Source organism: Aquarana catesbeiana, linkage group LG02 (assembly GCF_042186555.1).
Source record: "Aquarana catesbeiana isolate 2022-GZ linkage group LG02, ASM4218655v1, whole genome shotgun sequence".
In the NCBI taxonomy this organism is placed as follows: domain Eukaryota; kingdom Metazoa; phylum Chordata; class Amphibia; order Anura; family Ranidae; genus Aquarana; species Aquarana catesbeiana.
The window spans coordinates 772237349-772258907 of NC_133325.1; the positions used below are offsets into that span (position 1 = coordinate 772237349).

Sequence of the window (21559 nt, forward strand, 5' to 3'; positions counted from 1 at the left end):
CAATACTTCACTATTAGTCCTTTCTCTTTCTCATCCGTTTTTTGAGCATGGTCGTGTACCCTGAATGTCCCAGAACAACTGTTGAAGAGGTTTCTTGACATATCCATTCGTCATATACCAGATTTTCTTGATCACAGCGTTTTTGACCCCAGACTGCAAAGCCGGTGGTCTATGATTTCTGTTGAGTGGGGTCACAAGAGGGGAGTGTGGCACACGGCACCAGCTATCTCCCTGGAGCACATATGCACTTATTTGGAACACTTTTCACTTTGATTATTGAATATTTTCATATAATTACCATTATATTGAAAGTATGGAAGGGTTACAATGTTTTACCCCTTTATTTTTCTAATTATTCTATAAGCGCTGTTTGTATACCATTATTTACTATCCTACACATGTTCTGATCCTGAAACCGATCGCCTTCTGGCAAAGAGTAAGAACGATCTCACAGAAAGTTACCAACTTCAAACTCCCAGATGATCCCTCCTTTTTTAGATAATTCATGTATCCAGGAAAAAAAACCTACTACAAGTCCATTTTGCAGTGTAGCACCGTCCTAGATAGGTGTTTGGATTTAGATTTAGTGCTGGCTCACTGTGTTCAGTGGAGCTGTGTGTGTTTTTGTGTAAATTTAGTTGTGATCACTGTAGCCACTGTAGTGCAGCTGATTAATTAGGTCAGTTCAGTGTTCTCAGCTGCTGAGTCTGACACTGCTTTACTGAGAATTCTCTGGAATATAGATGTGGATCTTTGGCAGTTGGCATTTGTATTTTTTTTTTTTTTTTTGCCTTCTTATCCCAGGGAGCAGAAGGCAGCCTGGGAGTCTGTATACATTCTCTGGGAGACTGAGCATCTGGGTCTTTTCCTGTAGAGGATCAGTCCGGCCTGGAGAGATTGCTGCCCTCTAGAACAATGCTGCCATGTGCCTACTGTTTGTGAGGTCTCAGGTGGCCAAGCTACTGAAGCTACTGAGAACTGACTGAGGGGCTGTCTGCTGAAGATCTAGCCTGGTATCACAGGAGGAAGGTGCATAGTTGCCAACATTGCAAAAAAAAAATTCGAGACACTTTTTTTTCATGCAGGCGGAGCCTTGCAATAATTAGGGGGCGTGGCATTCTTTTGTGGGCGTGGCATACTGTAACAGAAAAATGCGGCGTGCAAAGCAGGCTGCAGCGAAAAATGGGTGTGGTTTGAGCGGGCGTGTCTTAAATGGGCGTGGCCTGGAAGGGGTGTGGTATGAGATGAATGAGGGATGGAGGGAGAAAGAAAGAAAGAGGGAGAGAAAGGAAGAGAGAAAGAAAGAAAGAGGGAGAGAAAGAAAAATAAAGAGAGAAAGAAAGAGGGATGGAGCGACAGCAGGCCCAGATCCTACACAACAGTAGAAATATGTGTATTCTAGAAAGTTTAACAAATCAGCAGATAAAGATATTCCAAACACCTGGTGTTGGCGCTTAAATCATCCCGGCACCAAGGTTGTTAGTGTCAGGATGATTGAAGTGCATTATTTCTATTATTACATTGTAATATAGAATGAAATTATTTACCTCACCATAATGCAGAATCAGTAGAAGCCCTGAGCGTGTCACCTGCCACGTCGCCTGCCACCAGATGCCATCAGGTGTCCCCAGCGGAGTCCCCCCTTACATCAGGCATTTCCAGCTGACTCCTCCCTTACATCAGGCATTGCCAGCTAAGTCCCCCTTACATCAGGCATTGCCAGCAGAGTCCTCCCTTACATCAGGCATTGCCAGCGGAGTCCCCCCTTAAATCAGGCATTGCCAGCGGAGTCCCCCCTTACTTTAGACATTGCCAGCGGATTCCCCCCTTACATCAGGCATTGCCAGTGGAGTCCCCGCTTACCTCAGACATTGCCAGCAGAGTCCCCCCTTACATCAGGCATTGCCAGCGGAGTCCCCCCTTAAATCAGGCATTGCCAGCGGAGTCCCCCCTTACATCAGACATTGCCAGCGGAGTCCCCCCTTACATCAGACATTGCCAGCGGAGTCCCCCCTTACATCAGGCATTGCCAGCAGAGTCCTCCCTTACATCAGGCATTGCCAGCAGAGTCCCCCCTTACGTCAGACATTGCCAGCGGAGTCCTGCCTTACATCAGACATTGCCAGCGGAGTCCCCCCTTACATCAGACATTGCCAGCGGAGTCCCCCCTTACATCAGGCATTGCCAGCGGAGTCCCCCCCTTACATCAGACATTGCCAGCGGAGTCCTCCTTTACATCAGGCATTGCCAGCAGAGTTCTCTCTTACATCAAGCATTGCCAGCGGAGTCCCCCCTTACATCAGACATTGCCAGCGGAGTTCCCCCTTACATCAGGCATTGCCAGCGGAGTCCCCCCTTACATCAGACATTGCCAGCGGAGTCCCCCCTTACATTAGACATTGCCAGCAGAGTCCTCCCTTACATCAGGCATTGCCAGCAGAGTCCCCCTTACATCAGACATTGCCAGCGGAGTCCCCCCTTACATTAGACATTGCCAGCGGAGTCCCCCCTTACATCAGACATTGCCAGCAGAGTCCTCCCTTACATCAGGCATTGCCAGCGGAGTCCCCCCTTACATCAGACATTGCCAGCGGAGTCCCCCCTTACATCAGACATTGCCAGAGGAGTCCCCCCTTACATCAGGCATTGCCAGCGGAGTCCCCCCTTACATCAGACATTGCCAGCGGAGTCCCCCCTTACATCAGACATTACTAGCGGAGTCCCCCCTTACATCAGACATTGCCAGCGGAGTCTTCCTTTACATCAGGCATTGGCAGCAGAGTTCTCCCTTACATCAAACATTGCCAGCGGAGTCCCCCCTTACATCAGACATTGCCAGCGGAGTTCCCCCTTACATCAGGCATTGCCAGCGGAGTCCCCCCTTACATCAGACATTGCCAGCGGAGTCCCCCCTTACATTAGACATTGCCAGCAGAGTCCTCCCTTACATCAGGCATTGCCAGCAGAGTCCCCCCTTACATTAGACATTGCCAGCGGAGTCCCCCCTTACATTAGACATTGCCAGCGGAGTCCCCCCTTACATCAGGCATTGCCAGCAGAGTTCTCTCTTACATCAAGCATTGCCAGCGGAGTCCCCCCTTACATCAGACATTGCCAGCGGAGTTCCCCCTTACATCAGGCATTGCCAGCGGAGTCCCCCCTTACATCAGACATTGCCAGCGGAGTCCCCCCTTACATTAGACATTGCCAGCAGAGTCCTCCCTTACATCAGGCATTGCCAGCAAAGTCCCCCTTACATCAAACATTGCCAGCGGAGTCCCCCCTTACATCAGACATTGCCAGCGGAGTTCCCCCTTACATCAGGCATTGCCAGCGGAGTCCCCCCTTACATCAGGCATTGCCAGCGGAGTCCCCCCTTACATCAGACATTGCCAGCGGAGTCCCCCCTTACATTAGACATTGCCAGCAGAGTCCCCCCTTACATCAGACATTGCCAGCGGAGTCCCCCCTTACATTAGACATTGCCAGCGGAGTCCCCCCTTACATTAGACATTGCCAGCGGAGTCCCCCCTTACATCAGGCATTGCCAGCGGAGTCCCCCCTTACATCAGACATTGCCAGAGGAGTCCCCCCTTACATCAGACATTGCCAGCGGAGTCCCCCCTTACATCAGACATTGCCAGCGGAGTCCCCCCTTACATTAGACATTGCCAGCGGAGTCCCCCCTTACATTAGACATTGCCAGCGGAGTCCCCCCTTACATCAGGCATTGCCAGCGGAGTCCCCCCTTACATCAGACATTGCCAGAGGAGTCCCCCCTTACATCAGACATTGCCAGCGGAGTCCCCCCTTACATCAGACATTGCAGCGGAGTCCCCCTTACATCAGATATTGCCAGCGGAGTCCCCCTTACATCAGATATTGCCAGCGGAGTCCCCCTTACATCAGACATTGCCAGCGGAGTCCCCCTTACATCAGACATTGCCAACGGAGTCCCCCCTTACATCAGACATTGCCAGCGAGTCCCCCCTTACATCAGACATTACAGCGGAGTCCCCCCTTACATCAGGCATTGCCAGCGGAGTCACCCCTTACATCGGATATTGCCAGAGGATTCCCCCTTACATCAGACATTGCCAAGGGAGTCCCCTATTATTTTGTGAATACAAACTGCTGTAAAAGATCTTAGAGACTTTTGGGCTGCTGCCACCCCTCTAGGTATAGAGAGTCAGCTGTATGTTTGTCTAAAGGGGTGGTGTCCTGAAAAGCTTAGTCTATCTAGTTCTCTGTGAAGGGACTCTGCTCTTGGTGCTCTAAAGAATGAAGCTTGCATGCTTTGAATGTCGGATTTTAGGTGCTTAAAGCGATACAATTATTTTGCATAGAAATTTGGCGTTTTATATTGAAGGCCTGTAGGGATGAGCCGAACACCCCCCGGTTCGGTTCGCACCAGAACCTGCGAACGGACCGAAAGTTCGCACGAACGTTAGAACCCCATTGACGTCTATGGGACTCGAACGTTCTAAATCAAAAGTGCTCATTTTAAAGGCTAATTTGCATGGTATTGTCCTAAAAAGGGTTTGGGGACCCGGGTCCTACCCCAGGGGACATGTATCAATGCAAAAAAAACTTTTAAAAACGGCCGTTTTTTCGGGAGCAGTGATTTTAATGATGCTTAAAGTAAAAAAAAAAAAAGTGAAATATTCCTTTAAATATCGTACCTGGGGGGTGTCTATAGTATGCCTGTAAAGTGACGCGTGTTTCCCGTGTTTAGAACAGTCCCTGCACCAAATGTCATTTTTAAAGGAAAAAATCTCATTTAAAACTGCTTGCGGGTTTAATGTAATGTCGGGTCATGGCAATATGGATGAAAATCAGTGAGACAAACGGCATGGGTACCCCCCAGTCCATTACCAGGCCCTTTGGGTCTTGTATGGATATTAAGGGGAACCCCGCACCCAAATTAAAATAAGGAAAGGTGTGGGGCCACCAGGCCCTATATACCCTGAACAGCAGTATACAGGCGGTGCAAACAAGACAGGGATTGTAGGTTTGTTGTTAAGTAGAATCTGTTTGTAATTTTGAACGGGTACATTTTTAACGTGTTTAGCTCCAGCCAAAAAATCTTTTTTAAGCTTTTTGGAAAACATAGGGAAGGGTTATCACCCCTGTGACATTTGTTTTGCTGTCTTTCCTCCTCTTCAGAAGATTTCACCTCACTTTTTGTCCCAATGAAAAATGTTTTGTGAAAATTTGGGTTTTTTTGTGGAACAAGGATTGGAAAGCATCAGTGGAAAGGAGAATTTTTTTTCCCATATTAACTCTTACAGGAGAGAATTTCCCTTCCTAGGGGTAGATTTCATCTCACTTCCTGTTGTCTCCTTCCGTTTGCAAGTAGGAGTCGTTTGTAAGTTAGATGTTTGAAAGTAGGGTCCTGCCCTATATACTCAGCAGAAATTTGGGCCTTAGTTGTTGCTGTGGCCACAACACTGTAAGCCCTCACAGGGCCCTGCTGTGAAATATTAGATCAAGAATTGTAATTACATGCCCCTGTTGAACAGGAGCTGAAAAATTAGGCCTTAGGCACTGGTGCTGGTGCCACAACACTGCAACCCCTTACAGACACTCTAGTTGGAACGCAGGAACGAGCCCTGCTGCAAAGTATTGCATCAAAAATTGTAATTACACGCCCCTGTTAGACAGGGGCAGAAAAATTGGGCCTTAGGCACTGGTGCTGGTGCCACAACACTGCAACCCCTCACAGACACTCTAGTTGGAACGCAGGAATGAGCCCTGCTGCAAAGTATTGCATCAAAAATTGTAATTACACGCCCCTGTTAGACAGGGGCAGAAAAATTGGGCCTTAGGCACTGGTGCTGGTGCCACAACACTGCAACCCCTCACAGACACTCTAGTTGGAAAGCAGGAACGAGCCCTGCTGCAAAGTATTGCATCAAAAATTGTAATTACATGCCCCTGTTAGACAGGAGTAGAAAAATTGGGCCTTGGGCACTGGTGCTGGTGCCACAACACTGCAACCCCTCACAGACACTCTAGTTGGAATGCAGGAACGAGCCCTGCTGCAAAGTATTGCATCAAAAATTGTAATTACACGCCCCTGTTAGACAGGAGCAGAAAAATTGGGCCTTGGGCACTGGTGCTGGTGCCACAACACTGCAACTCCTTACAGACACTCTAGTTGGAATGCAGGAACGAGCCCTGCTGCAAAGTATTACATCAAAAATTGTAATTACACGCCCCTGTTAAACAGGGGCTGAAAAATTGTGCCTTAGGCACTGGTGGTGGCGCCCAGAACCAAAAATGTTCTTACAAGTGATCAGCGTGATGATTGAGGAGGAAGAGGATAATTGCTCAGGGATAGTCACTCAGCATCAGCATAGGCAGTCTTTGAAGGGATCTGAGATTTCAAAAAAAATTATTCGGTTACATCAGCATCAGGTGCTTGGTAGCTGGTGGTGATCCAAGACTGATTCATTTTTATGAAGGTCAGTCGATCGACCGAGTCGGTGGACAGATGCACCCTGTGATCGGTTACCACGCCTCCAGCAGCACTGAATGTGCGTCCTGAAAGAACGCTGGATGCAGGACAGGCCAGTAGCTCAATTGCATACTGTGCAAGCTCTGGCCAGTGATCCATCCTCAAGACCCAGTAACCCAGAGGATTTTCGGTGGGAAAGGTGTCCAAGTCTGATCTTGCCCCTAGGTATTCCTGCATCATGTAAAACAGACGCTGGCGATGGTTGCTGGAACCGATCATACCTTGGGGCTGCGGACCAAAAAATTGTCTGAACGCATCGGTCAGACGGCCACCTTCTCCACTGCTCCTTCTTTGACTGACCGAAGCCTCAGCAACACGTTGTCCAGAAACAGGAGTTTGTAACCTCCCAGTCTCTGGGAACGCGTTGCACAGACCTTTCTGCAAGGCCTCCCGAAGATGTTTCATCCTCTGCTCCCTCTGCGATGGCAAGATAAGGTCCGCAACCTTACCCTTGTAACGTGGATCAAGGAGGGTTGCCAGCCAGTATTGGTCCTTCTCCTTGATACCACGAATACGAGGATCCTTACGCAGGCTTTGCAGGATCAGGGAGGCCATGCAGCGTAGGTTTGCTGAGGCATTCGGTCCGGAGTCCTCTGGGTCACTAAGGACGACATGGTCCGCAGCCACCTCCTCCCAGCCACGTACAAGTCCATGTGTTTCTTGGGACTGATCCCTTAAAGACTGCTGCTGATGCTGAGTGCCAGGCTCCACCTCCATACTGACACAATCTTCCTCCTCCTCCCCCTCCTCCTCCTCCTCGTCCTCTTTCTGTGTGATCGGCGGGCACACAGGAACACTGTCTGGAAAACGGGGGCCTTGAGAGCTAAGGAAGTCCTCCTCTTCCTGCCTCAAGTGCCCTGTTCATTATTCCACGCAGCGTGTGCTCCAACAGGTGGACAAGGGGGACAGTGTCACTGATGCATGCACTGTCACTGCTCACCATCCTCGTGGCCTCCTCAAATGGTGACAGGACAGTGCATGCATCCCTGATCATGGCCCACTGGCGTGGGGAAAAAAAACAAGCCCCCCTGACCCTGTCCTGGTGCCATAGTCGCACAGGTACTCATTGATGGCCCTCTGCTGCGTGTGCAGCCGCTGCAGCATGGTCAACGTTGAGTTCCACCTGGTGGGCATGTCACAGATTAGGCGGTTCTTGGGCAGGTTAAACTCCTTTTGGAGGTCCGTCAGCCGAGCACTGGCATTATATGACCGGCGGAAATGCACACAGACTTTCCTGGTCTGCCTCAGGACATCCTGTAAGCCCGGGTACCTGCCCAAGAACCGCTGCACCACCAAGTTAAGGACGTGAGCCAAACAGGGCACATGGGTCATTTGTCCCTGTCGGAGGGCAGAGAGGAGGTTGGTGCCATTGTCGCAAACCGCCATTCCTGCCTTAAGTTGGCGTGGCGTCAACCACCTCTGAACCTGCCCCTGCAGAGCTGACAGAACCTCTGCCCCAGTGTGGCTCCTGTCCCCCAAGCACACCAGCTCAAGCACCGCATGGCATCTTTTGGCCTGCGTACTTGCATAGCCCCTTGAACGACTACGGAGCACCGCTGGTTCCGAGGAAGAGGCCATGGAGGAAGAAGAAGAGGAGGGGGTGGAGGAGAGAGGTGTGTCACAATCATTAGCATTTTGGAGGCGTGGTGGCGGAACAACCTCCAACACTACTGCACCTTGTCCTGCATCCTTCCCAGCTGCCAGCAGAGTCACCCAATGCGCCGTGAAACTTAGGTAACGTCCCTGTCCATGCCTGCTGGACCATGAGTGAGCGGTAATATGCACCTTACCGCTGACCGCCCTGTCCAGCGAGGCATGGACATTGCCTTCCACGTGCCGGTAGAGAGCCGGAATCGCCTTCCGTGAGAAAAAGTGGCGTTTGGGTACCTGCCACTGAGGAACCGCACATTCCACAAACTCACGGAAGGGGGCAGAGTCTACCAACTGAAAAGGCAGCAGTTGAAGTGCTAGCAATTTTGCCAAGCTAGCATTCAACCGCTGGGCATGTGGATGGCTGGGAGCAAACTTCTTTCGGCGGTGCAGCAGCTGGGGCAGGGAAATTTGCCTGGTACAATCTGACGTCGGTGTACCAAAAGCAGATTGCCCACAAGTACTTGGCTGTGACACACCTAATTCTACACCTTCATTCCTCTCAGTGCAGGTCTCAGAGAGGACTGGAGGTCTAGTGGGGTTGGAAATCTCAGCTGATGAGGAGCAAGGAGAGGTCCTCTTTGTTCTTTGGTGTGGGTCTTTTAGATGCGCTTGCCAACGAACTGCATGGCAGGTCAACATATGTCTGGTCAAGCATGTGGTACCCAAGCAGGAGATGTTTTGGCCACGTGAGATACGCTTGAGACATATGTTGCAAATAGCAGCGGTGTGATCTGATGCACTCGTCTCAAAAAAGGCCCACACCAAAGAACTTTTTGAATAACGCGCAGAGACTGCAGCGCCCTGCACATGTGATGCAGTCAATGTGCTGCCCTTAGGCTGGCCCCTGGAGGGCATCCTGCCTCGTTGGTGATGTGCCGCCTCCTCCTCCTCCTCCTCTCTCCTATCAGGCACCCACGTTGAGTCAGTGACCTCATCATCCCCTCCCTCCTCATCACTGGAGCAAACCTGGCAGTATGCTGCAGCAGGGGGAGCATGACTGCCAGATTGCTGTCCTTCTTGGGCACCCCCTCTGTCCGTGCTCATGTTACTGCCTTCATCGAGCTCAGTATCATCATCAGAGCCTTCCAAACGCTGGGCATCCTCCTGGAGCATGTACCCAACACTGTGGTCAAACAGTTCAAGGGGCTCCTCAGGAGGACATGGTGGAGCTAGGGAAGGAGTCACTGATGACATTGAGCCGAGGGAAGAGGCCGCTGCTTTGCCAGACAAAGCACCCTGGGCATGGGTGAGAGAGGATGAGGAGGATGAGGACGGCTTGGTCATCCACTCGACCAAGTCTTCCGTATGTTGTGGCTCAACACGGCCAGCTGCCGAAAAAAAGGCCAAGCGTGTCCCATGGCCACGTGCTGATGAGGATGCACCGTCTCCACGACCAGCACTAGACACAGAGCCTGCTTGCCCTCTCTTATTGGCTTGTGACTGTCTGCCTCTCCTTCTTGGCCTTCCAGACATACTAATGGCCTGTAGCTGCACTAAGCTGGGATATATATATATATATATATATATATATATATATATATATATGTATATATATATACTGCAGCTAGCAAAATCAACTGCCTGCCTGTAGTATGAGAACACCACCAACCTTCTACAGGTAGCTTTAGCTGAACACTGTGAGGTGGACGCACCCCATTAACTTGTAGGTTTAGCTGAACACTGTGAGCAGGACGCACTGCACTAACTGTAAATAGTCTAGCTGCCTGACCGTGGTATTAATAGGATCAAAAGAACACCAGTAATTTTCTTTAGGTAGCTGTAAATACTTTAACAAGACAAGCCTGCCTGTCAGTAGGAAGATAACAGGAACGGATCTAGCTGAACACTGTGAGCAGGACGCACTGTACTAAATGTAAATAGTCTAGCTGCCTGACCGTGGTACTAATAGGATCAAAAGAACACCAGTAATTTTCTTCAGGTAGCTGTAAATACTGTAACAAGACAAGCCTGCCTGTCAGTAGGAAGATAACAGGAACGGATCTAGCTGAACACTGTGAGCAGGACGCACTGCACTAAATGTAAATAGTCTAGCTGCCTGACCGTGGTACTAATAGGATCAAAAGAACACCAGTAATTTTCTTCAGGTAGCTTTTTATATACTGTAACAAGACAAGCCTGCCTGTCAGTAGGAAGATAACAGGAACGGATCTAGCTGAACACTGTGAGCAGGACGCACTGTACTAAATGTAAATAGTCTAGCTGCCTGACCGTGGTACTAATAGGATCAAAAGAACACCAGTAATTTTCTTTAGGCAGCTGTAAATACTGTAACAAGACAAGCCTGCCTGTCAGTAGGAAGATAACAGGAACGGATCTAGCTGAACAGTGTGAGCAGGACGCACTGCACTAAATGTAAATAGTCTAGCTGCCTGACCGTGGTACTAATAGGATCAAAAGAACACCAGTAATTTTCTTCAGGTAGCTTTATATACTGTAACAAGACAAGCCTGCCTGTCAGTAGGAAGATAACAGGAACGGATCTAGCTGAACACTGTGAGCAGGACGCACTGTACTAAATGTAAATAGTCTAGCTGTCTGACTGTGGTACTAAAAGGATCAAAATAACACCAGTAATTTTCTTTAGGTAGCTGTAAATACTGTAACAAGACAAGCCTGCCTGTCAGTAGGAAGATAACAGGAACGGATCTAGCTGAACACTTTGAGCAGGACGCACTGCACTAAATGTAAATAGTCTAGCTGCCTGACCGTGGTACTAATAGGATCAAAAGAACACCAGTAATTTTCTTCAGGTAGCTTTATATACTGTAACAAGACAAGCCTGCCTGTCAGTAGGAAGATAACAGGAACGAATCTAGCTGAACACTGTGAGCAGGACGCACTTTACTAAATATAAATAGTCTAGCTGCCTGACCGTGGTACTAATAGGATCAAAAGAACACCAGTAATTTTCTTTAGGTAGCTGTTAATACTGTAACAAGACAAGCCTGCCTGTCAGTAGGAAGATAACAGGAACAGATCTAACTGAACACTGTGAGCAGGACGCACTGCACTAAATGTAAATAGTCTAGAAGATAACAGGAACGGATCTAGCTGAACACTGTGAGCAGGACGCACTGCACTAAATGTAAATAGTCTAGAAGATAACAGGAACGGATCTAGCTGAACACTGTGAGCAGGACGCACTGCACTAAATGTAAATAGTCTAGAATTTAACAGGAACGGATCTAGCTGAACACTGTGAGCAGGACACACTGCACTAAATGTAAATAGTCTAGAAGATAACAGGAACGGATCTAGCTGAACACTGTGAGCAGGACGCACTGCACTAAATGTAAATAGTCTAGAAGATAACAGGAACGGATCTAGCTAAACTGAATACAGTGTATATATATATATCGTAAAAAATACTGCGCTATCCCATAAGTGGAAATGATCCCCACATGTGTGTGATGAAAAGACAAATATCTCAAACCAAAAATTGAAATGTAAAATGCTGCTGCAACCTTAGATGTGAAACAACCTCCACCTTACTAGCTATACAATTTAAAGGCTGCGCTGCTAGTGCAAATACATGATCATATTAACTGAAAATACCATAATTATGAATGAACACAAGTGAATTGTTTCATAACAAAAAAAAAAAAAAATGCACATAAATCGCATGCAAAAAAAAAGAATCGCATGCAAAAAAAATGAGTGGAACATTCAGTAAACAAAAACGATTAAATAGAGTCCATTTAGTCATAGATTGAAATGAACTGTAGGTCTTGTGGGTGTAGAAAATGGTTGGATAGAGGGAGAAAGACACCCTTCCTTCAAGTGATATAAAGATTATCTCCGTAGGGAGCGTGATGTTAAAATAGAGAGAAGATCCTCCACCTCAAGTAAGGTAAGCCCCTTACCAGATCCAAAGATCTCCTGTCACAGAGATCATGCACACATGTGGCTGTGTCCCCCAGCCACTGGGTCTCTGTCAGTGCGTAGATCGGAAGCCACCTCTCCAGGAAATCAATCCAAACGTGATTTATCCGCTCACAGACCATGGATAAATAGGAAAGAAATGCTCCATAGCGTAATACAGTTAAAATCCACTTTAATTTATAAAAGAAAAGCACTTACAATTTGTGCAGTAAAGATCGCTTATAAAAACATGTAGCGCCGGCCGGCTTCAGCTGCTGCCCGTTTCTTCCGGGTTCAGCGTGGTATGGTGGTGACGTCAGCACGCCGCTCCTCCCTCCGCCGTTTCGACAAATCTGTCGTCTTCCTGGCGTACCCCAGGAAGACGACAGATTTGTCGAAACGGCGGAGGGAGGAGCGGCGTGCTGACGTCACCACCATACCACGCTGAACCCGGAAGAAACGGGCAGCAGCTGAAGCCGGCCGGAGCTACATGTTTTTATAAGCGATCTTTACTGCACAAATTGTAAGTGCTTTTCTTTTATAAATTAAAGTGGATTTTAACTGTATTATGCTATGGAGCATTTCTTTCCTATTTATCCATGGTCTGTGAGCGGATAAATCACGTTTGGATTGATTTCCTGGAGAGGTGGCTTCCGATCTACGCACTGACAGAGACCCAGTGGCTGGGGGACACAGCCACATGTGTGCATGATCTCTGTGACAGGAGATCTTTGGATCTGGTAAGGGGCTTACCTTACTTGAGGTGGAGGATCTTCTCTCTATTTTAACATCACGCTCCCTACGGAGATAATCTTTATATCACTTGAAGGAAGGGTGTCTTTCTCCCTCTATCCAACCATTTTCTACACCCACAAGACCTACAGTTCATTTCAATCTATGACTAAATGGACTCTATTTAATCGTTTTTGTTTACTGAATGTTCCACTCATTTTTTTTGCATGCGATTCTTTTTTTTTGCATGCGATTTATGTGCATTTTTTTTTTTTTTGTTATGAAACAATTCACTTGTGTTCATTCATAATTATGGTATTTTCAGTTAATATGATCATGTATTTGCACTAGCAGCGCAGCCTTTAAATTGTGTATATATATATATATATGCAACACCTGGGATGCATAAAGTAGGTGACCGCGATATTGTGTCAATCTCGCCGCACTTCTCGGCGAGATTTGACACCTACGAGCCCCGTCGCAGGAGCCAGCGCCGAGATGGCTCACTCATCGGGACAGGAAAACTTTGTTTTCCTTCCGCGATGAGTGACAGGCAGCGCTGACAGCTGTCTGGTATGAATCCTGAGGCGGGAACACCGCGCCAAATTTTAAATGAAAAAACCGGCGTGGGTTCCCCCCTCGGGGGCATACCAGGCCCTTGGGTCTGGCATGGATTGCAAGGGGAACCCCTATGCCGAAAAATCGGCGTGGGGGTCCCCCCCAAATCCATACCAGACCCTTATCCGAGCACGCAGCCCGGCCGGCCAGGAAAGGGGGTGGGGACGAGCGAGCGGCCCCCCCCTCCTGAGCCGTACCAGGCCGCATGCCCTCAACATGGGGGGGTGGGTGCCTTGGGGGAGGGGGGCGCCCTGCGGGGCCCCCCCACCCCAAAGCACCTCGTCCCCATGTTGATGAGGACAAGGGCCTCTTCCCGACAACCCTGGCCGTTGGTTGTCGGGGTCTGCGGGCGGGGGGCTTATCGGAATCCGGGAGCCCCCCTTAATAAGGGGGCCCCCAGATCCCGGCCCCCCACCCTGTGTGTATGAGTTTGGGGTACATGGTACCCCTACCCATTCACCTAGGGAAAAGTGTCAATATAAAAAAAACACACTACACAGGTTTTAGGAGTAATTTATTAGTCAGCTCCGGGGTCTTCTTCCGACTTCGGGGGTCTCCTTCCGACTTCTCCCGGTGTTCGGCCTCTTCTCCCGGTGTTCGGCCTCTTCTCCCGGGCCCCGCCGCTATCTTCTTCCAGCTCTATTGCCAGCGAGGGGCCCGGTCTGCTGCCGCTGTCTCGCCGCCGCTGTCTCGCCGCCGCTGTCTCTCCGCTTCTTCTCTTCTTTTCTTCTTCCCCGATGTTGACACGACGCTCTCTCCGGCTCGAATGCTGTGTGCGAGCTGCGGAGCCATTTATATAGGCGGTAACCCCGCCCCCTTACGACGTCATGGTCCCAGCATGCGCAGGGACTCTGGGGCCACGCCCCCTTATGACGCCAGAGTCCCTGCGGTGTTCCCGCCTCAGGATTCATACTAGACAGCTGTCAGCGCTGCCTGTCACTCATCGCGGAAGGAAAACAAAGTTTTCCTTTCCCGATGAGCGAGCCAGCGCGACATTCACAGTACCCTGTCGCCGAGAACCAGCGCGATACTATCGCGCTGGAAACACAATCTCGCGGTCAGGTACTGTATATATACACAATACACTGTAAGTGCAGCTAACTGACTGACTGTTCTGCCTAATCTATCTAACTCAAATCAAATGACACTGTCTCTCTGTATATCTCTTTCAACGCCGGAACACACACTACACAGGGCCGCCATGCAGGCGGCCTTATATAATGTGGGGCGTGTACTAAATCCCCTGAGCCATAATTGGCCAAAGCCTCCTTTGCTTTGGCCAATTACGGCTCTCTGTTCAGGCGGCGCTGTGATTGGCCAAGCATGCGGGTCATAGTGCATGCTTGGCCAATCATCAGCAAGCAATGCACTGCGATGCCGCAGTGAATTATGGGCCGTGACGCGCCACACGAATTTGGCGCGAACGGCCCATATCGTTCGCAATTCGGCGAACGACCGAACAGCAGATGTTCAAGTCGAACATGGGTTCGACTCGAAAACGAAGCTCATCCCTAAAGGCCTGTAATTCTTAGCAATAACACACTTAAATCTGTCCAAACAAGAGTCTAGTAGACAGCCCGGGTATGATAAAGTTTGAAACTTGAAATCATAAATTATAATATAATAAATAAATATAAAAAATTATAAAAAAGAATTACATAATAATAATAAAATTATTTTCCCCGCGATTCACTATCGCTCAATTCTGCAAGTGTTCTAATTTACTATCACTGTTTTCTAGCTGGTGTAAAACCACTTTTGAGGTAAAGGGACACTTTTTGGTTGCTATGGACAATCTCCAGTTTCCAGGCAGAAAGAACAGTATATATCATATAAAACTGCAAGCAGGGCACTGGACAAAGCACTGGGGACAAAAGGGATGTGAAATAATTTCATACAGTAATGTAATCTGTAAGATTACATTACTGTATGTATTATGATTTTTAAATTTTTTGAATTTGCCGCCAGGCTCCGCCTCCGTGCGTCGCGACGCTCGCAGGGAATGGAGCCCCGCATAGAGAGGCTTCGGGCAGGGGACGGAGCCCGTGACACAGCAGGGGGACATCGCAGGATCCTGGGGACAAGGTAAGTATACCGCACCAGGATCCTGCAATGCAATCCCGAGTGTGGCTCGGGGTTACCGCTAATGGTACTGAAATTTAACCCCGAGCCACACTCGGGAAAACCACCAGGGAGGCTACATGCTTCTACTACAAAGCCAGATCCATAGTTTGCTATAAGCAAGGACTTTCTGCTTCAGCTCTACATTTAACTTTTTCACTACAAAGTCAATTCCACAGTTTGCTATATGCAAGGACTTGTGCTTCAGTTTTACAGAAAGGAGTTCACTGACCTCAATCTGTACTTAGTTCTGATTTTGGAGTATCCCACTCAATTCCCTCTACCCTATCCAAGTTCTCCAAAAAGAAAAACAACACTCCTAGACTGGTTATTGAGGAAAAGTATGGCTGAGATTGTGTGCCTGGCTGTGGGGCAATCCACTGGTGAAGAACCTCCTATGGGTGTTATGCCGCGTACACACAAGCGGACTTTACGGCAGACTTTGTCCGGCGGACTTTTCGACGGACTTTACGACAGACTTTCTGAATGAACAGACTTGCCTACACATGATCAACCCAAGTCCGACGGATTTGTACGTGATGACATACCACTGGACTAAAACAAGGAAGTTCATAGCCAGTAGCCAATAGCTGCCCTAGTGTTGGTTTTTTGTCCATCGGACTAGCATACAGAGGAGCGGACTTTTCGACCAGACTCGAGTCTGTCGGAAAGATTTGAAACATGTTTTATTTCTAGGTCCGTCAAACTTTTGGGGGAAAAAAGTCAGCTGGAGCCCACACACCATCGAATTGTCCGACGGACTCCAGTTTGCCGGACCAAGTATGCCGTAAAGTCCGGTCGTGTGTACGCGGCATAAGTGCTACAGCAGCATCCTCTTAATGCAGAAAAAGTCTGTATTCTACTACGGTGGAAAGATCCTCGCTCACCATGGATTGCTATGTGGAGACTAAATGTAGAAGAGATAAGAAGAAGAATGGAGGATCTTGCCTAATTCTCAAAAAAAAAAAAAAAACAAGCATGAAACCTACTATAACCCTGGTCTTACTGGAGTGAATTTCACTTTTTAGATGAAGGTAAAACTCTGATGTCCAAAATGTCCTGACTTCAGTCTGATCCTACTTCCGTGCTTCTAAAGGAACCCTGCTTCCCAAACCCTACCTTCCACCTTGCTTTTCCTATTTAGTCTTAGTACCTCTTTCTCTGATCCCCACTCCTTTCCCCTACTTACCTTACACCATTGCTCTCCCACAAACCCATACCCCCATCTTATCTTTTCTTTCCATTACATCTTCTCCTACTATACTTCCTTCCCCCCCCCACACACCCAAACCACTGATTAGGAGAACATATAATCCTCTCACCCTGCATACTCCTCTGCTGATGTCAGTAGACCTGTACTGAAGGGAATTTTTTCTTTACATAAACAATTGGTCAGTTGTATTTTCCTCTCAGGAATAACCACTTGACCTCTGGAAGGTTTTACCCCCTTCATGACCAGGGCATGTTTTGCTTTTTGGCACTATGCTATTTTAGCTGGCCAATGCTCAGTTATGCAACACTGTACTTAAATTACCTTTCTATCATTTTATTTTCACACAAATACAGCTTTCTTCTGGTGGTATTTGATCACTACTTTTTTTTTATTATTTTGAAAAAAAATAACTTTTTCTAATTTCTGTTATAATACATCGTGTATTTTAATTGGTTTGTGTGAAAGTTAAGCATCTGCAAACTTTGGAATATATACTGAAATTTATGCAGCTATGATGCTGTACAGGTAATGGTGGTGATTAGCGACTTATGTGTGACTGTGACAGTGGCGGGAAATCTGGTGCTAACAGACACTGTCTGGAAGGGTCACTGACTGACTAACTGACACCTCTAGTGACACTAATACAGTTATTACTGATAATACTGTACACTGTATGCTGTACTAATGACACTGGCTGGGAAAGGGTTAACATCAAGGGACTAACTGTGTGCCTAACAAGTGTAATCTGTGTAATGTGCACTGCTTTTACTTACTAATCTGGCTGCTTTTCTCCCTGCTTTTCAGAGAGAGGAAACAGCCAGATCGCCGTTCTCTGTACACAGAGTTCTGTGTGCTTGTACACAGAACTCTGTGTGTGATTGGACATAGCCAATCGGTAGGTTCCAGACGAAACCATTGGCTGAAATCTGCTGCCAAATTCATGCTGTGTCCAATCCCTGCACGGGTCAGCATGCGTGCCCCAAACCTGGAAGACAGGTGACAACGAACAGGTACATTGTCTGGCCTGACTATGCCGCCCACCCAAAGTAAATCTACTATGGGTGGCTACTAAGTTGTTAAATCAGAAATTTTGCTGGGCCACTGTGTAATAAAAATTACATAAAGACATTTCTCAAACAAAATATGTTTAAAAAATGATATACAAATAAAATAAAATGATACAAAACAGTTTTTGGGTTTTAAATTCAGCAATAAAGTGTCAGAAACAACCATTCACCTTTTAGAGGTTGATTGATTATAATTCCCCCAATGCAGGCACCGATACCACCACCCAACACCAACACCAACACCACCACCCAACACCAACACCACCACCCAACACCAACACCACCAACCAACACCACCACCCAACACCAACACCACCACCCAACACCAACACCACCACCCAACACCCAATACCAACACCAACACCACCACCCAACACCAACACCATCAGACTGGACACTAACTAAGTTCTCTGCTACAGCTCATACGGCTTAATCACATAAACCAGCCATGGTATCAATACACAGCTTCAGTATGGCGTCTGCAGTGTACCCAAGGACCCTCTGCTCTCCAATAGTGATATCATATCGAGCTGTTTTGAGATTATCGGGTTATACGGGCTTTTATGGTAAAGTGAGTGGCAACTTTAGTCACTTTCCCCAGGTAAGGAGGAGAAAAGCTTCATTTCTTGGGTTTGTAGGAAAAATATTTGCTTTATACATATACTTACCCATTTCACCTTTTATTGGAAAGGGCAAATCATCTAACACTTTGGTCTTCAAATGTGGAGGAAGGAGGCTGCCTAGGGGAATCTAACATACTTCACATACACTCACTGATTTTACCTGATAATACAATAGACTGGCTCCAGACATTCACAAATGTGGGATGAGACACAAGGCATGTCACGTTGTCTCCATTAGACTTGTATGTACTGATCACTGTCCAGGTATCATTCAAATCTTTAATTTTGGTTATGTTTATATCATCTGAATGTGGGATCCAGGAGATCTCTGCAGCCGGGAATCCACCACTTGCTCTACACTCCAGAGATCCATCACTGTTTATATCCAGAGACACAGAGGGCTGAGCTACATGAAAAAAATATGAATAAATATTGATTACACTATTGGTGCTGTTAACAATGGCGTATATACAGAAAGGTTCTGGCGCAAATAATGGACTGCACCCTCTTACTGCTACCAAAGGGGTTGAACTTCCCTTACTGCCCCCCCCCCACACACCCTTCCTCAGGTTAAAAGCGTTTCAGTCAATTTAAAGCAGAACTAACCCCATCTATTTAACAGTTTTCAAAACAGTCACAGACGTGACCTGCTGAGAATGACAACTGTCACAACTGCAGATCAAACAGAGGCTAAGATAGCAGCTCCCTTGGCTGTAAAGGATAGGAGGATTTAGTTCCACTTTAAAGGGGTCCTTACCATTCACAGCCATTATGCATAACACTCATATTACATCTAATATGTTTATTTCTTATGATTGCCAACTCCATCTACTGCTCATAAAGGGGCATTTGCCTGATTTCAGCTAGATCCAAGCACTGTATAACTCAAGTACTCTCATAATACAGACACCTCTGATAAACAATAACCAAAATAATATCTAAATTGAAATAAAGTGTATATCAAATATTTCTTTTATCAGCTATCCAGCACTGACATGTGTTTTCACATCAAAGATAGAATCTTACTGAATAAAGTGCAGAGCAGCTGTAATCATACATTATTAGACACGTGTGGTTCATTAAGTTCCCAAACAAAATTCTGACACTTTTTTTTTACAATAGTAATGAATTTAAACCAATCTGAAATAAAGAAACAAAATTTCAGAAGAAATTTGAGTTGTTTTCATATCCAAAATATAAGGGATAGAATAGAAAATAAAAGAATAGAATAGAATAGAAAATAAAGGAACAGAATAGAAAAGAATAAAAAAAGAATGGAATAGAAAAAAAACCTGAAAGAATAAACCATCTTTTGAAATTCAAATTTCAAATAGATTACATTTGAATTAGAATAGAAAATAGAAAAGAATACAATAGGACATTAAAAACAAGAGAATAAAATAGAAAGAATATAACCTTCTTCAGAAATTTAAATAGGATAAATTCAAATTTGAATAGAAAAGAATAGAATAGAAAATAAAAGAATAGAATAGCATTAAAAAAAACACTAGATTATAATAGAATCTACCATTTCCCCAAAATAAAATAGAATAAAATACATTTCAAATTTGAATAGAATAGAAAAGAATAAATTTGAATAGAATAGAACATAAAAGCATCAAATAGAAAAGAATAGAATAGGAGTAGAAAAAAACAATAGAATAGAATAAAATAGAAAGACTCTAACCATCTTCTGATATTAGAATTTCAAATAGAATAAATTGGAATTTGAATAGAATAGAAAAGAATAGAATACAATAGAAAATAATAGAATAGAAAGAATACAACAATATAACAATTTTAATGTCTAACATTAATAAAAATATGTATACAAAAAAATTACCGTGTTCTGGAAAATAAGTGTAAATTGTTTTATTACTGTGTTTCAAGAAAATGTCCGAATATCGCTCCTTTATATAAATGGAGATGTGTTGTGCTCCCACTTATTAATGACAGAACAAACTATAGTTCATTTAATGTTGAATATTCCAGCCCATACATAAATAGATCAGTCCATCTCCGGTGCTTATAAAGAAATAGGTGTTCGGTGAAGTGATATATAACACATTCCATCCAAGTGTTTAACCCAGGGGTCTCAAACTGGAGGCCCTCCAGCTGTTGCGAAACTACAAGTCCCATGAGGCATTGCAAGGCTGACAGTTACAAGCATGACTCCCATAGGCAGAGGCATGATGGGACTTGTCGTTTCGCAACAACTGGAAGGCTGCCAGTTTGAGACCCCTGGTTTAACCCCTCAGTGCTCATTATGCTCTCACCTCTGTTGTTGACTGATAAACATTTATAGGCCAAATTTAACCTCTTTAAGGAATTATATCCTTACTCTCCCCTCTTCAACCTTCAGTACTCCTTTTCCTCCAATTCCACTTTCCACCTAATATCATACAGGTATTGACAATTCTTCCCTTTTAAGTGATTATTAGCTCCACAATCCACCTTATAGCAATCCACCAGATTTCAAAGCATCCTCTAAGAAGTCATGTCTAGTGACGTAACAAGTAAGGGCGGAGCCAGTGACATCATTATGCAATTATAGGAAGTTGACAGGCACCAAGCTGAGCAGGGCTGTCTGCAAAGTATACATCTCTTAAGGGAACATTTGCATGCAAATTCCACAGTGCACTGGATTAGTGCATGAATACATGTGAGTGTGTTTTTACTATTCTTAAAGCGGAGTTCCACCCAAAAGTGGAACTTCCGCTTTAAGGGTAGGTGACCCCCTGACATGCCACATTTGGCATGTCATTTTTTTTTTGGGGGGGGGCGGATACCCTCTTTTTTGACTATGCCGGCAGAGAGGAGGGGGAGACGAGCGGGGATTCATTCCCACGCATCGCTGGACCCTGGGACAGGTAAGTGTCCAATTATTAAAATTCAGCAGCTGCAGTATTTGTAGCTGCTGACTTTTTCTTTTTTAAGCGGAACTCCGCTTTAATAAAGGAAAGAGTCTGGTGGATTGCCGTTAGGTGGATGTTGGAGCTATCACCCACATAAAGGGAAAGAGTTGCCAATTTGTGATAGAAGGTGGAAAGTCCTGAAGGAGTCCTGAAGGTGGAAGGTAGAGTCCTGAAGATGAAAGGTAGAGTCCTGAAGGTGGAAGGTAGAGTCCTGA

At 46.3% G+C, this 21559-nt stretch overlaps 1 protein-coding gene across 2 annotated transcripts in view; it reads right to left on the reverse strand.

The window, feature by feature from the left end:
• Nucleotides 1-21559, reverse strand: part of LOC141129352 (cell surface glycoprotein CD200 receptor 1-A-like) — an 88529-nt gene that overhangs the window by 46860 nt on the left and 20110 nt on the right. For both annotated transcript variants that reach the window (XM_073617327.1, XM_073617326.1), the window contains exon 3: nucleotides 18590-18835. In XM_073617327.1, coding sequence (XP_073473428.1) covers nucleotides 18590-18835 — 246 coding nt within the window. The remainder of the gene's footprint in view (nucleotides 1-18589; nucleotides 18836-21559) is intronic.